The sequence below is a fragment of the Lathamus discolor genome, chromosome 1, assembly GCF_037157495.1.
Source record: "Lathamus discolor isolate bLatDis1 chromosome 1, bLatDis1.hap1, whole genome shotgun sequence".
In the NCBI taxonomy this organism is placed as follows: domain Eukaryota; kingdom Metazoa; phylum Chordata; class Aves; order Psittaciformes; family Psittacidae; genus Lathamus; species Lathamus discolor.
The window spans coordinates 77,785,567-77,798,374 of NC_088884.1; the positions used below are offsets into that span (position 1 = coordinate 77,785,567).

Here is a 12,808-nt window from a genome sequence, read left to right on the forward strand (position 1 = left end):
TTCTCAGATGACCCGTAGTAGGAAAAACTTTCTACACAAGCCAATCGGCATATGGAGTTGAAGATAAAATATTTAATATTTTCATACTTGCAACTAAAATTAAGCTAGGGTATAGTTTAATTGTGGAAATAACAAAATGAATAAATGATAAAATGGAGTTTGTTGTTACTTTTAGAAAAGCACAATGGCTCTTGAAGTGTCTGGGACCATCACCATCCAAGCCTGATCTGCAAAGTCTTGTCACTCTCATCCTGTGAGGAAAGGGCTAAAAGAGCTCTGCTTAACAAGCTACTGCTGCTACAGCTGTACTTAGCACTGAGAAAGGTTTCTGTTTTCTCTCACCTAACAAATGCTGTCCCTAAACTGATTCTTATATGAATGAGTTCACAGCCTACAGCTCTGCTGAGATGAATCTGAGGAAGACTCACAACACTGAGTCTGGCACACAAAAGGTAGAGTTGCATGCTGGTCTTGCTACTATGTGTGATAGGTTCTATTCTCATCATATAAATGGGTAAAGTACTAAAATGTCTTCAGAGACAGTCACACAAAGAATTGTACTCCCTGAGTTAGTAACATCCCCAAAGAGGAAACACATTACCACTGTCCATGCTGTCTAGTACTATTCCAGCTATTGACAAGACTGTCACTTTGAATATATAAGTCTTCTTTTAGCTGGGTGTATCACCTGCTTTGTGCCATTCCCAAAATCAGTAACAGCTCTGGCTAAATCACTGAAACTAGATGCATCCCCAGGACCATCAGGAACAGAAACTGAATCTGGTTCAGTACCCACAGGAAGGACAGAGGGAGGCCAACAAGTGCCTCATAAAATGATTTACTACTTTAAGTCAGAGGTTAACACAAACACTCTTCATAATGTCCTTACATGTTGTCCTGGTTTGAGCAGCAGCAGTCAGTTTTCTCCTTCTTAGGAGCTAGTACAGTGCTGTGTTTTGATCTTTTGGCCTTGGAACAGTGGTGATAATGCCGATGTTTTCAGTTGCTGCTCGAATGTTTGGTCTGGCCAAGGACTTTCTGAGCCTCATGCTCTGCCAGGGAGGAGGGGAGGCTGGGAGGAATCAGAGACAGGACACCTGACCCAAACTAGCCAAAGAGGTATTCCATACCACAGCACGTCATGCCCAGGATGTAACTTGGAGTGAGCCGGAAGGGGTAGAGGGACTGCAGGGTTGGACGAGGTATCAGTCGGTGCTTGGCTGGGGGGAGTGGGGCGAGTTATCAGTCAGCTGGTGCTGAGGTGTTGTATTCTTTCCTCTTGTTATTTCCTTTAGCATTATTATTATTGGTGGTAGCAGTAATGATTTGTGTTATACCTTAGTTACTAAACTGTTCTTATCTCAACCCGTGGGAGTTGCATTCTTTTCGATTCTTCTCTCCGTCCCTCCAGAAGCAGGGGGAGGGAAAGAAAGGGGGGGAGTGAGTGGACGAGGTTTGTGGTTGGGTTCAAACCACGACACATGTAGAAAACTGAACATCATTTATCCCCATCTTTCAAGCAGGAAAAGCAACCACATGACAGTGCCATTTTTCCCAGGCAATCCCCTTCCATTTCTATGATTCTGTGTTTCTATGATTTCATTACGGTATTCATGAACAATTAGGACATGTCAGTATGCTTCAGCAGTATGACACAGGGAAATGAAAAAATTGGTATTAATCAATTCTTAGGAATCCAGTATCTTTATGTAACTTTATCAGATTTCCATGAAAACTTTAACAGCATGGCTTACTAGCAGTAACTTTCAAAACACAAGACTAGAATGGATAACCTTGTCAGATTCACTCCACCACGAAAGTGGCGATCACACAATAGATGTTTATGAATGTTTTGTTCGATGAATGCCATTAGATGTTTTAAAGGCTAATTCTCAGTAAAATAAGCAGTAAAAATACTTCCTAGCAACGATACTCTGCTACATACCTCATCAGATGGGGCATGACACTCTGGAGACTCCTCCATAAGCCGAGCTAGAAACATGCACAAATCTTTCTTTTCTAAGCGTATGCATGGATGACTCTCTGAACAGGTCCAAATAAAGAGGTCATAATTAGTAGGCAAATTCAAACATGGTCAGGCTACAGAAAAAAACACTGTTGATTACCCCACTTTCAGTAATATAAGGAATGAAGGTAGAGTATTTCAATAAAGAATACAGAATTACTTATTTTAATGTAGTGCACATATAGGTTACCTGTCAGAAAATAAAAGTGACACAGACAAAAGCTTGTGGTGGCGTTGCCTAAGGAGCACACCACTTATTGCTAAGGAACACTTTGCTGATTAACAGCCATAAAGCAATACATACCATGACGCAAATAACAAAACTAATAAATCCCACAGAAATTAGTACTGAAAGAAGAGCTGTGGGCTGTGATTAAACTCCTGCTGCTGGTCATTCTATGCACAAAGAAGTAGTCAAACTTCAGTTGTAATGTCCTGGTTTTGTATTATTTCTGAAGCTGAAGAGATGTGCCTGTTTCAGTCGGCTATATTGAGATGATTAACTGGAGCAAAGAGATACAAACCATCCTCCACGTCCTCAGCTCCAGAAGGTCCCATTTTCCAAGTTAAAAAAAGTCTTCCTTTTAACTTACTTTTGAAGCAAAAGCACTGTAGTGAAGAGGATATACCTGTATGTGTGTGTATATGCACATGTAAGTTATTTGCCTTTATTCACATTTAAAAAATAATAAACACCCCTCACCCCACATTAAAGCAAACAAAGCATAATGGAAACTCTGTTATCTTGTATTGCCAATCCCCTTTCTTTTTGCCAGCACAATAAATCTTCAGAAAAACAAAACCAATTCATCCTATCCCTGTGAAGCATACAACTACCACTCCAATGACAGTATATCACAGCACCTGCCCCCATTCTTACAGAACACCACTAGCACAACCATTATTTCCCACTGCCAGATACCTCAGCACTTCAGGATTTAGCTCACTGACTTTTCTGGGTGTTTGGGTTTGGGTTTTTTTTTCTTCTTCTGTTATTTTCCACGAAAACCTCTTTTTTTTCCATCATGTTTATCCCCAGTGTGGTATAACAGAATGATTCTGTACTTGACTTACCTGCGCGCTTGTCAGCAGTTACGTCTTTGATGCCAATAACTTTCAAGTGGTGAACCTACTACTTTTATACTTCTCTCCTGTGAGTCATAGTCCTGTACACCCTCTGTTTCACTTTTGACATTGCTTTTGACCCACCCTGTCAATCTTTTCATGGCATGCGGATATACAGTTTGCCAATACTTTCCCATGTAATCAATATACAAAGAAGGGCTGTCCGAGATTGGAAGGACTTGTTATAGTAAAGACTGAGTTTCCCTAAACAATATTATTTTCCGTTCTCAATCATGCTGTTCACACCATTTTTCTTTTAACTACTCGTGACTTTCTCCTACCACAGTGCTTTAGGGAAGCATCAAAGCATACCAAGTGTAAAAATTTTTCTAGTATCTTTTACTACTGTCACTAAATCGAAGTCGACTCATTGTTTGGATAAACTGAAACAGCACATAAGCGGTGCAAGCCCTCTTACCTGCTACCATACCAGAAGAGATTTACTTCAACTTAAAGACAACTAGGAAGAACGAGGAAGTTTATGGGCAGGTAAAACACATTGTGAAGGCAGTGAACCCAATGTCCTATTAAATCCTGCCAAGACAACATTTTAAACACTTGGGATTTTAAAGTGTACGAATTCTGGATTTTGTGAGTGCTGAAGCCGCGCTGCTACCAATTTAAGCGTTTGGTATCTATTCTGCTGGCCTCCTCACTCAAAGCCGAAAGCATGATTTCCAACACATGTTTTAGCCTGAAAGCAGCTTAAAATCCCGTTATTTCGGGTTGACGGGTTGAAAAACAAAACATGAAAGAAGAACCAACCCATGCCGTTTCCGTTTATAACTTTAATATCCCGAAGGACAACCACCCGCACCGCACAGCCCTGCCCCTCTCTCAGCTCCCCTGCCGGGGTATTCCTTCACACAGCCAGGGCCCCGCCTCCCCGGGGCGGTGCGAGATCCTCCTCCCCTCAGGCGAGCCGGCTCCGGCTCTGCCATCGCCTCCGCTCCGCCTACTCCCAGCGGTCCCGGGGCAAGATGGCGGCGCCCACAGTGCTACGGCGGCGGTGGGGCCGGGCGGCGGGGCTGTGGGGCGGCCTGCGCCGGGCCCCGCAGCCGCTCTCGTTCCGTCTCCGGCGGCGAGCCCACGAGCAGCCGCGGCGGGCGCGGGGTGCTGGCGGGCTGCTGGCGGCGCAGTGCGAGCGCGGGCTGTTCCAGGAGGTGTTCCCGGCGCAGAGCGCGGAGGAGCAGCTGCTGGAGCTGCTGGAGCCGGGCCGCCCGCCCCTTACCGCTTACTGCGGCTTCGACCCTACGGCCGACTCGCTGCACGTCGGGCACCTGCTGACCGTCATGGGGCTGCTCCACTTCCAGCGCGCCGGGCACACCGTCATCGCCGTGGTGGGGGGGGCCACGGCGCGCCTCGGGGACCCCAGCGGCAGGGAGCGGGCGCGGGAGCCGCTGCCGGCGGAGCGGGTGCGTGCACACGCGCGGTCTCTGCGCGCGGGGCTGGAGCGGCTGTTCGAGAACCACCGCGAGCTGTTCTGGGCGGCGGCGGCGGCGGGCGGGCGGTCGCTGGGCCGCGCCGTGCTGCTCGACAACTCCCGCTGGCTCGACCGGGAGCCGCTGCTCGACTTCCTCGGCGGCGCCGGCGGCCGGCTCCGCATGGGCACGCTGCTGAGCCGGCAGAGCTGCCAGGCGCGGCTGCGCAGCCCCGACGGTATGAGCCTCGCCGAGTTCCTGTACCCCGCGCTGCAGGCCTACGACTTTCTGCACCTCCACCTGCACCACGGCTGCCGCGTCCAGCTGGGCGGCGCCGACCAGATGGGCAACATCATGTCCGGCTACGAGCTCGTCACCAAGTACGGCGGGGCCGGAGGGGCAGCGGGCGGGCAGCGCAGGCGGGGCGCCGGCGTCCCATCCTACCTGAGGCGCGGTGGCGGCAGGGACGGGGCACCGGGAGCCCCAGCTCCGGGCGGGGACAGGGCGTCCGTCAGGCGTCGTGTCACTGCAGGGTGAGGGCATCAGGTGTTCTAGCGCAGAGGCAGGGTCAGGGCATCCGTCGGGTGCCCTAGCTCTGTGCAGAAGCATCTGCATCCTAACTGTGCAGCGATGGCGTATCCATCGGGCACCGTAAACTGCACAGCTTCTTGTTGAAAATCCCTACGGCACGAGGAACAGAAGTTGCTGCTCCAAGAGTTGGCGTTGCATAAAATGTGGGATATGAGAATAACGGGTTGTCCTGATAATAAGAGTGGCACGTATGGACATTTTGGCCACGGTTTTAAGACTTCTCCATGAAATGTTAAATGATTTATTTTTTCTTTTACCAAAAGGATGGATTCTTTTATTAAATAATCAGAGAACCAAAATGAAGTATCCTAAAGCACGGGACAATATTGAGACAAGTCTTCTGCTCACAAACACATTCTAGTGCAGTCACACCAAGGTAGAGCAGTAGTGGGTTGGTAAAGACAGTTGCATTTCTTCTCAACAAAACCTGATGATGCTGAGCTTTTGCTTATCCACCAAATTTGGTGTAAGTCTCAGAAAAATTGGCAGAAGTACACAAGCAAATGAGTGAGTATGGGTGACAACCAGAGACAATGTTTCTGCTTCACCACATGCTGGACTATTACAAGACAGAGAATCAACACAAGAAAAGCCTTACAAGTGTCCCAGCCATGCAAGCCGCCTCAATTAGTGCTTAGAGCAGAAAACCATAGGTACAGCATATCTTAATTTGCTAGTGCTGTTGTTCATGAAACTACTTAAGTACATAAACTTTTGTTACACACAAAAGAATGTGTATTTTTAAATTCAAGGATTTGTTTGTCCTTCCTAAAGCACTCTTCACCATATTCTGGCATCATTTGCCCCTCACACTTCATCTTATTTAACTGTTTTTATCAAGGATAGAATCTCAGAGGATGCTTGTATTTTAGTAATCTTTACCAAGAGGAGGTTTTATTTTTATAACAGTGTTTTTACAACATGCAGTTACTCTTCTCTTTCTCAGGATGACAGGGACAGACGTGTTTGGAATTACTGTACCTCTTATTACCAATACCACTGGAGATAAACTGGGAAAGACTGCCGGCAATGCAGTTTGGCTAAACAGAGATAAGACTTCTCCATTTGAGCTGTACCAGTTTTTTGTCAGACAACAAGATAATATAGTTGAAAAGTAAGTAGGTTTTTTTTTTGGTCGTTGTTCCTAAAAGCTGATCCTAACTGTTCTTTGTAACTGTTTCATTTGGATATGTGAAACACGAGGACCAGTAGAAGTAAATGTTAATTATAACTGTACATTCATTAAATAAACAGGCATTACTGGTTCTTAAGTATATAGGATAGTGGAACCTGTCTCTATATGCTAGCATATGCATCATAAAATGAGAATATGGATGAACAAGCAAGCACTTTGTTCTGCCAGTGGGGTGACTTTTATCTTATGAGGTATGTTCGTTTCAGTACTGTGACATCACAGTATCTAGTGAAATCTCTCCTGCTGATTAATAAGCAGCTTCAGCTTAATAGACATTAATTATCACAAGTTTTTACTTAGTACAAGGTGTCCAGAAACACTACATTCAAATAGCAAGAAGCTACTTAACTGGTTATAAACAAACATGTAAAGTTCAGCTTCTAGAACCACATCACATGAAAAAGTGCATATCCCTAATCAAATTTAAATAGTGTCTTGTTAAGGAAAAGCCAGTAAGTTCATATTTATGATTATATTAGCTCTCTAGATCAGTGATCTCTAGACTTTTTTGATCACGTGCCCCTATCAGTAAAATAATTTTGAGCATTCACTCTCAGTACATGTATATTTTTTTATACATTATATAAATCTACTGCTGAAGCTGTAGTTCCAGCACCCTATTGGATCATCTTGCATACCTTCTGGGGTCCTGGCACCCTGCTTTGAAGACCACTGATCTAGATAAAAACATGTCTGGGAGACAGTCAGACTGTGGTTGTAGTTCAGGTAAAAAGGGGAAAACATTGCACAATTCCAGGCTCACAGCAGGGAGTATACAGGGTGGTGTACAAGGAATTCGTAAGGTAGAGGTTTTCAGGGATCAGTTTAAAGACACTGAAAGTACAAAATAAGGGAGAGGAGAAGAACGAAATGGACAGCTAATAGTAGTCAGCATCCTAGGCTACAGTTTAGTAGGATCATAGAATGGTAGAATGGTTTGGGCTGGAAAGGATCATAAGTTAATATAGTTCCAGCCCTCCTGCCATGGGCAGGTATGCCTCACCCTAGATTGTGTCACCCAAGGCTCTGTCCAGCCTGGTCTTGAACACTGCCAGGGATAGTGCATTCACCACTTCTTTGGGCAACCTGTTCCAGTGTCTCACCACCCTCACAGTAAAGAACTTCTTCCTTAAACAGGGGAAGTTCAAGTTAGATATAAGTTTAAACCCATTACCCCTTGTCCCATTGCTACAGTCCCTGATGAGGAGTCCTAGTAGTGTGACTGTGGTAAAAATGTCATGCAGTTTTGCCCACTTGTGGAGAAATGTAACATCTTTTTCTGTCCATGTACCATAATTCACACAAGCATGAATTAAAAACATTTAGGTGACGGGAGGAATGCTTGTTACATAAATGACCAGCAGTACTAACATAGTGGAACCCTAAGGCTGTTTGATAGCTTGCATGGAAATTTTAGTGGATCTCTTTAAAAATTGCAGATAGGAACAATTTGCATCATCCCAACTCTACTTAATGTTTGACATTTTCATTGAAGTTAACTGTTCAGCTTTCCCATTTCAGAATGTGGAAGCGAAGATTTCTGCTTACAATTATAATGGCAAGTGGATTGATCTGTAAAGAAGATGAGACTAATACACCAAAACTTTGGAAGGACATCCAACTACTGCTTAAAGCAGTAGAATGTAAAAAGAAAAAATTCTGAACTGTCATTACTTAAGGCAGAGCAACTCCAATGAGATAAACACGGTCTTCTCGTGTTTCTGAATCCAAGTCAACCACACATAACTTGCATTCTTACTGCCAAAGAACGTGTAAAAATATTTAAATCGCATAAGAACAGGAAAGGGTAGGGAAAATGTGAGAAATACCATTTTACCATTTGAGTTTCCTTCACTGATGGCTAGCCTCCATGCTGGTGTGCCAGGGACATGGCTGAAAATAAAAAGCCAGTAGTTTTATGCAGGGCACTACATAAACTTTATTAAGTTGCTATATGCTGTCTTTTATCTGCTTTTAACTTTAGTATCACTGTCAAGTCTGTGTCTTCATAAACCTCAGACAGGTTTCATACTGTGACATGTCTCGTAACTCAGTTACCTTTCCTAAAGGTTTATTGGCTGGTATTTCTGACTTTGGTTCTTCATCCACAGCACTTCTCAGACTGAAAAGAAGGGTATGTGGGTATTTAATGTTACAATATTTCATGTGCTCAGACTCTGTACTGGTACCTTTTAATACACTGCATTTCATGGTACTGCAAGGCCATTAAAATGAACTTTGTAGTGAAGAATATGGTTAGATACACACCTTTAAATTCTTGATTATCCTAAATAATCTTCCTGCTGAGATACTTGCAGTACATCACATACTTCTGTCCCACAGGCTGGGTGTGGTATTTTGCATTAGTGTATTATGCAACTACTAAGAATATAATCTAAAGCCTTGTTAGTCGACACACAATTGCAGTAAGTCCTGTAAACATTTCAAGAGAAAACCAAGTTGTTGATTGCATTGTAAGCTTCATAAAAGCATTTCACACTGTCTTATGTTTGAAGACATAACCTTAAGCAGGATATTAAACTAAACGTGAGCTATGCTGGTAAGCGGAAGCATGTGAGCAAAATCGAAGAGTTGTTTGAAAAGACAGAACATCTGTAATACAGTTTTCTTAAATTGACTAAGAATCATTTTAGTCTAGTTAATGAAGCTTAAACAACAAAGGCAGGAAATGGTTTAATTATGGCTATACGGACAAAATATTTTTTTTTCCCTGCTCATAGATACCTGAAACTCTTCACCTTCATTCCTCTTGAGGAGATTGACCACATTATGGAAATGCATGCTAAAGAACCTGAAAAATGGGGCCCTCAGAAACGACTTGCTGCAGAAGTTACAAAGCTGGTTCATGGTAGAGAAGGGCTAGAATCTGCTAAGAGGTGAAGTTTGATTTGTCAAGCAATTTTCTTTCAGATTTAGTCAATGGTAATTATCCATAGCTTTTCAAGGACTATTTTCATGTAGCTAGTTGTTGCTCAGCTGGTAGGAAAAAAAAATGTAATAATTCTGTAGACTTAAAAATACAGTAACATTATTTAAAAAAATTGCAGAGCAGCAGATTATGACCAAAAAAAAAAGGGGGGGGTACTTTAAGTACCTCTGTTACTGTGTGGACCCTTAGAACAAGGTGGGGAAAGGAATCTGGTGAGCTGAGTAGCTCTTTCTGTGAAGGTAAGACTAACCCTGTATTTCAAATGATCTTTCTTCTCACAGGTGCACTAAAGCCCTTTATCACAGCAGTGTGGAGGCACTGGAAGCTATGTCTGACCAAGAGTTACAGGAACTTTTTAAACAAGCTCCTTCAGCTGAATTGATGCTTGAACCTGGAATGAATGTTCTTGACCTGTGTCGCAAAGCAAATGCCATTGCAGAGGGACCTAGTGGGTAAGTTATCACCTGTGCTCTCTGGCAGTACCTCACTTGAGCAGGTTAATAGTGGTATGCTTTCAGCAGTTAAAGGAAAGATGAGGACAGCCAAGTCAAGTAGAAACAGGCTAGCAATCTACATACCAGCATTAAAAAGAGGGGAGCAGGTAGCCTTATTCCATTTTGAAGTAAAAGTAGGATAATACAGCCTCATGTATCTTAGCTGTAAAATCTACACCTGATGAAGGGACAGTCTAAGGTAACAGCCTTCTTCCTTATACCCCTCAGTATAAGTGGGAGTTGTAAAGACTAAGGTTAATTTCAGTCAGTCTTGACCTGGACTGAAAGTAAGGGCAAGATAATTAATATTCACTTAGTTATGGATCAAACAAAAAAGCCCTTAGCTGAACTTTCAGTACTAACAATAATTTACAAGTTGCTTATTACAGTTGATCTTGCAATTACCAGTTTCCCTGTTCCGATTTTTTTAGGTACCAGAAAATTACACATGGTGGAGTTTCAATAAATGGGATTCGCGTAACTGATCCTGAGACCGTTCTTATTCTTGGACAGCATATTCTCAAGAATGGAGTATCGTTGCTTAGGATTGGAAAGAAAAATTACTACATTATAAGATGGCTGAAGTTGTGACAACAGAGTATCTTCCTAAAATGACAGATCATTTTGACTCTGTTGCTTGAAGATGTTTCTATACTGTGCATTAGTACACAGCTCACAAACTGCATTGATACCATAGTTTCATTTTCAGAATACATCAACAGAGTTCCAATAAAGGCAGCTAAGTTAAACCACTGAAGATATTTTTAGATACTCTGCCTTACTCAAAGTACTGTTTATAAGAGGACAGGCACAAGATGAAAAGATTAATCTCAAAAGTCCAAAGATGAAGATGCCCTTCCCCGCCTTTAACAACCTATTGTGTTGTAGGAGAACAGTGACCAGGGACTCTAGAGCATAATTCACAGCAAGACGAGCAAAAGTATATTCTCAAAACCAGTACTTCTTACAGAGGATGTATGCTGCTGTCCAAGTTTGACTTCACCCTAGCAGAGAAATCCACGTAAGTGGGTAAGGACAACCAATCTACAAGCGGTGTTCTTTTCTGAACAAGTTTGGTTTGAAGGAAGCTGCAGGATATTCACAATAAATGAGCAGAATGATTTAAGACCCATTATGTAATCTCCTTATTGGTTATGTACAGGGGCACATTGTGTAAAAGCTTTTTAGCCCTAATGCGGTAACGCAAATTCACTTTTTGAAATGTAAGAGAGTATAAAGCCTTTCAAGATTTAAATCAACCTTATGAATCCCTCTGTGTGTTCTGTGTGCTTAGTGTGACTTTGCAACATGGGTAACACTCATTCTGCTTCTTCAGTCCTGTGAATTACCAGGATGCATCTGTGCTATCTAGAATCTTTGTTGAAGGTATGCCTTGATGCTAGTTTGGTGAGCTCGATGGTTGGTTGCAATATAGTATATTATACTAGAAGATTTGAAGCATGTATATGAAAGCTGTTCAGTTTTAGCTGCCTAGGAGTTGTGGGTGAACAGGAGCACAAGGGTATCTGGACTACGAAATGTGAGGGAAACTACAGTGCTTTTGCAATTAAAATAAGTCAGACCTTTCAGATACAGCAGTATGCAAAAGCTGCACTTTTTGGCTCATGAAAAAGCCAAAAGCAATCCTACTGCTTATGGCCTAGCTAACATTTAGAATTGTAGCTTCCTCATTTTCTTGTAAAGACAGTATGAAAGTGAGACTGTACTTCCAGGAATTCATAGAATATCAACATCTACACTTCAAGGTGGAATTGCTCCAAAACACCCCCCAACACACTCCCCATGCCCCTGTTTCTGATAACGTGCCACTACAGGTGCTTACACACCTGGAATGAATTAAGCATGGAGTACCATGTCTTGCTAAATTCCCTTCCACTAGTGGAGGTTTGGTATTGGTTTGTTGAGGCAATACAGGTGCTGTAATAGTTGGAGGCAGGTCACCTGAACAACACAGCCCAGATGTAGTTACCCAAGATTATTTGGTAACTACAGGCCCATACTTGAATTGCACAGAAATGGTTAATTGACTGCTAGAATACAGTAGCCATCTTGTCTTAGAGTGTTTTTATTAAGGGACCCTCTCTGCCCCAGCAGAAACCCTCAGTCTGATTTATGAAGTGACTGATGGCTTTGGGTCTTGACTGCAGTGTTGTTTTCAAGGTTTAGGGTAATCCTTGCTCTTGGGCCAAGGAAAATCATATCCTGGTCCATGAACTCCTAAACAATGCTGTTTTACAGTCACAAGGGGAGAGGCCTTAATCTTGCACACCTGAATGTTGTCACTCAACATAAGAGCTGGTGATGAATAAGTCATAGGATTTCAGCTGGTTTAAAAACCACCCCAACCTCCAAGAAGAATGGGGAAATAAGAATACAGACATTCTATAGTTGGGTGGGAACTTTCTGTTGTTTTTTTAGGTAGGTTTGATTTTCTGTGTTGTCTATTGGGTTTTTTGGGGTTTTTACTTGATCAACTTGATGTTGGCTTTATTTGCATTGTTACTCAAGATTTCAATAGTAATGAATTATATAGTAGCTTCCTGCTTATATATCAGTTTCTTCAGATTATTAAACTGTAATACGGTAGTACTTTCATAGCTTACCACATGGAGTTATTAGTATTAATGTCACTTTCTAGATCCCACTTATCTGCTTGATAATGAGGTACCTCTATCTAATCACTGTTATATAAAGAAAAACAAAAAGTAGTTGAGTTATTCCTACCTTAAAAAAAGGTAGCTCATGGAACCAGTCTGTGTTGCTTGTGACTTTGTCTTAAGCTGCAGTAATAATCAGAACTATTCTAGAAAAAACATGGAGGAAAAAAAATCACAACAAAGGGTAGAAGAGGGGAAAGGGAGAGTTAAGGTCATCCCCTTCATAAAGTAGCCTTGTTCCTTAAATGGCAGAAGAATTATAGCAATACAGAAATATGTACCTGGGAACAAAACATACTGGTACACACCCACATTAGCCTCCAGAGAC

General features: G+C 42.6%; 1 protein-coding gene across 1 annotated transcript; it reads left to right on the forward strand.

Annotated features, from left to right (window-relative positions):
* Positions 1-4,089: 4,089 nt before the first annotated feature.
* Positions 4,090-11,061, forward strand: YARS2 (tyrosyl-tRNA synthetase 2). The gene is made up of 5 exons (XM_065681614.1): positions 4,090-4,952; positions 6,110-6,277; positions 9,100-9,255; positions 9,590-9,760; positions 10,234-11,061. The coding sequence occupies exons 1-5, from the start codon at positions 4,132-4,134 to the stop codon at positions 10,391-10,393; spliced, it is 1,476 nt and encodes a 491-aa protein (XP_065537686.1). The 5' UTR covers positions 4,090-4,131; the 3' UTR covers positions 10,394-11,061.
* The last annotated feature ends 1,747 nt before the right edge of the window (positions 11,062-12,808 follow it).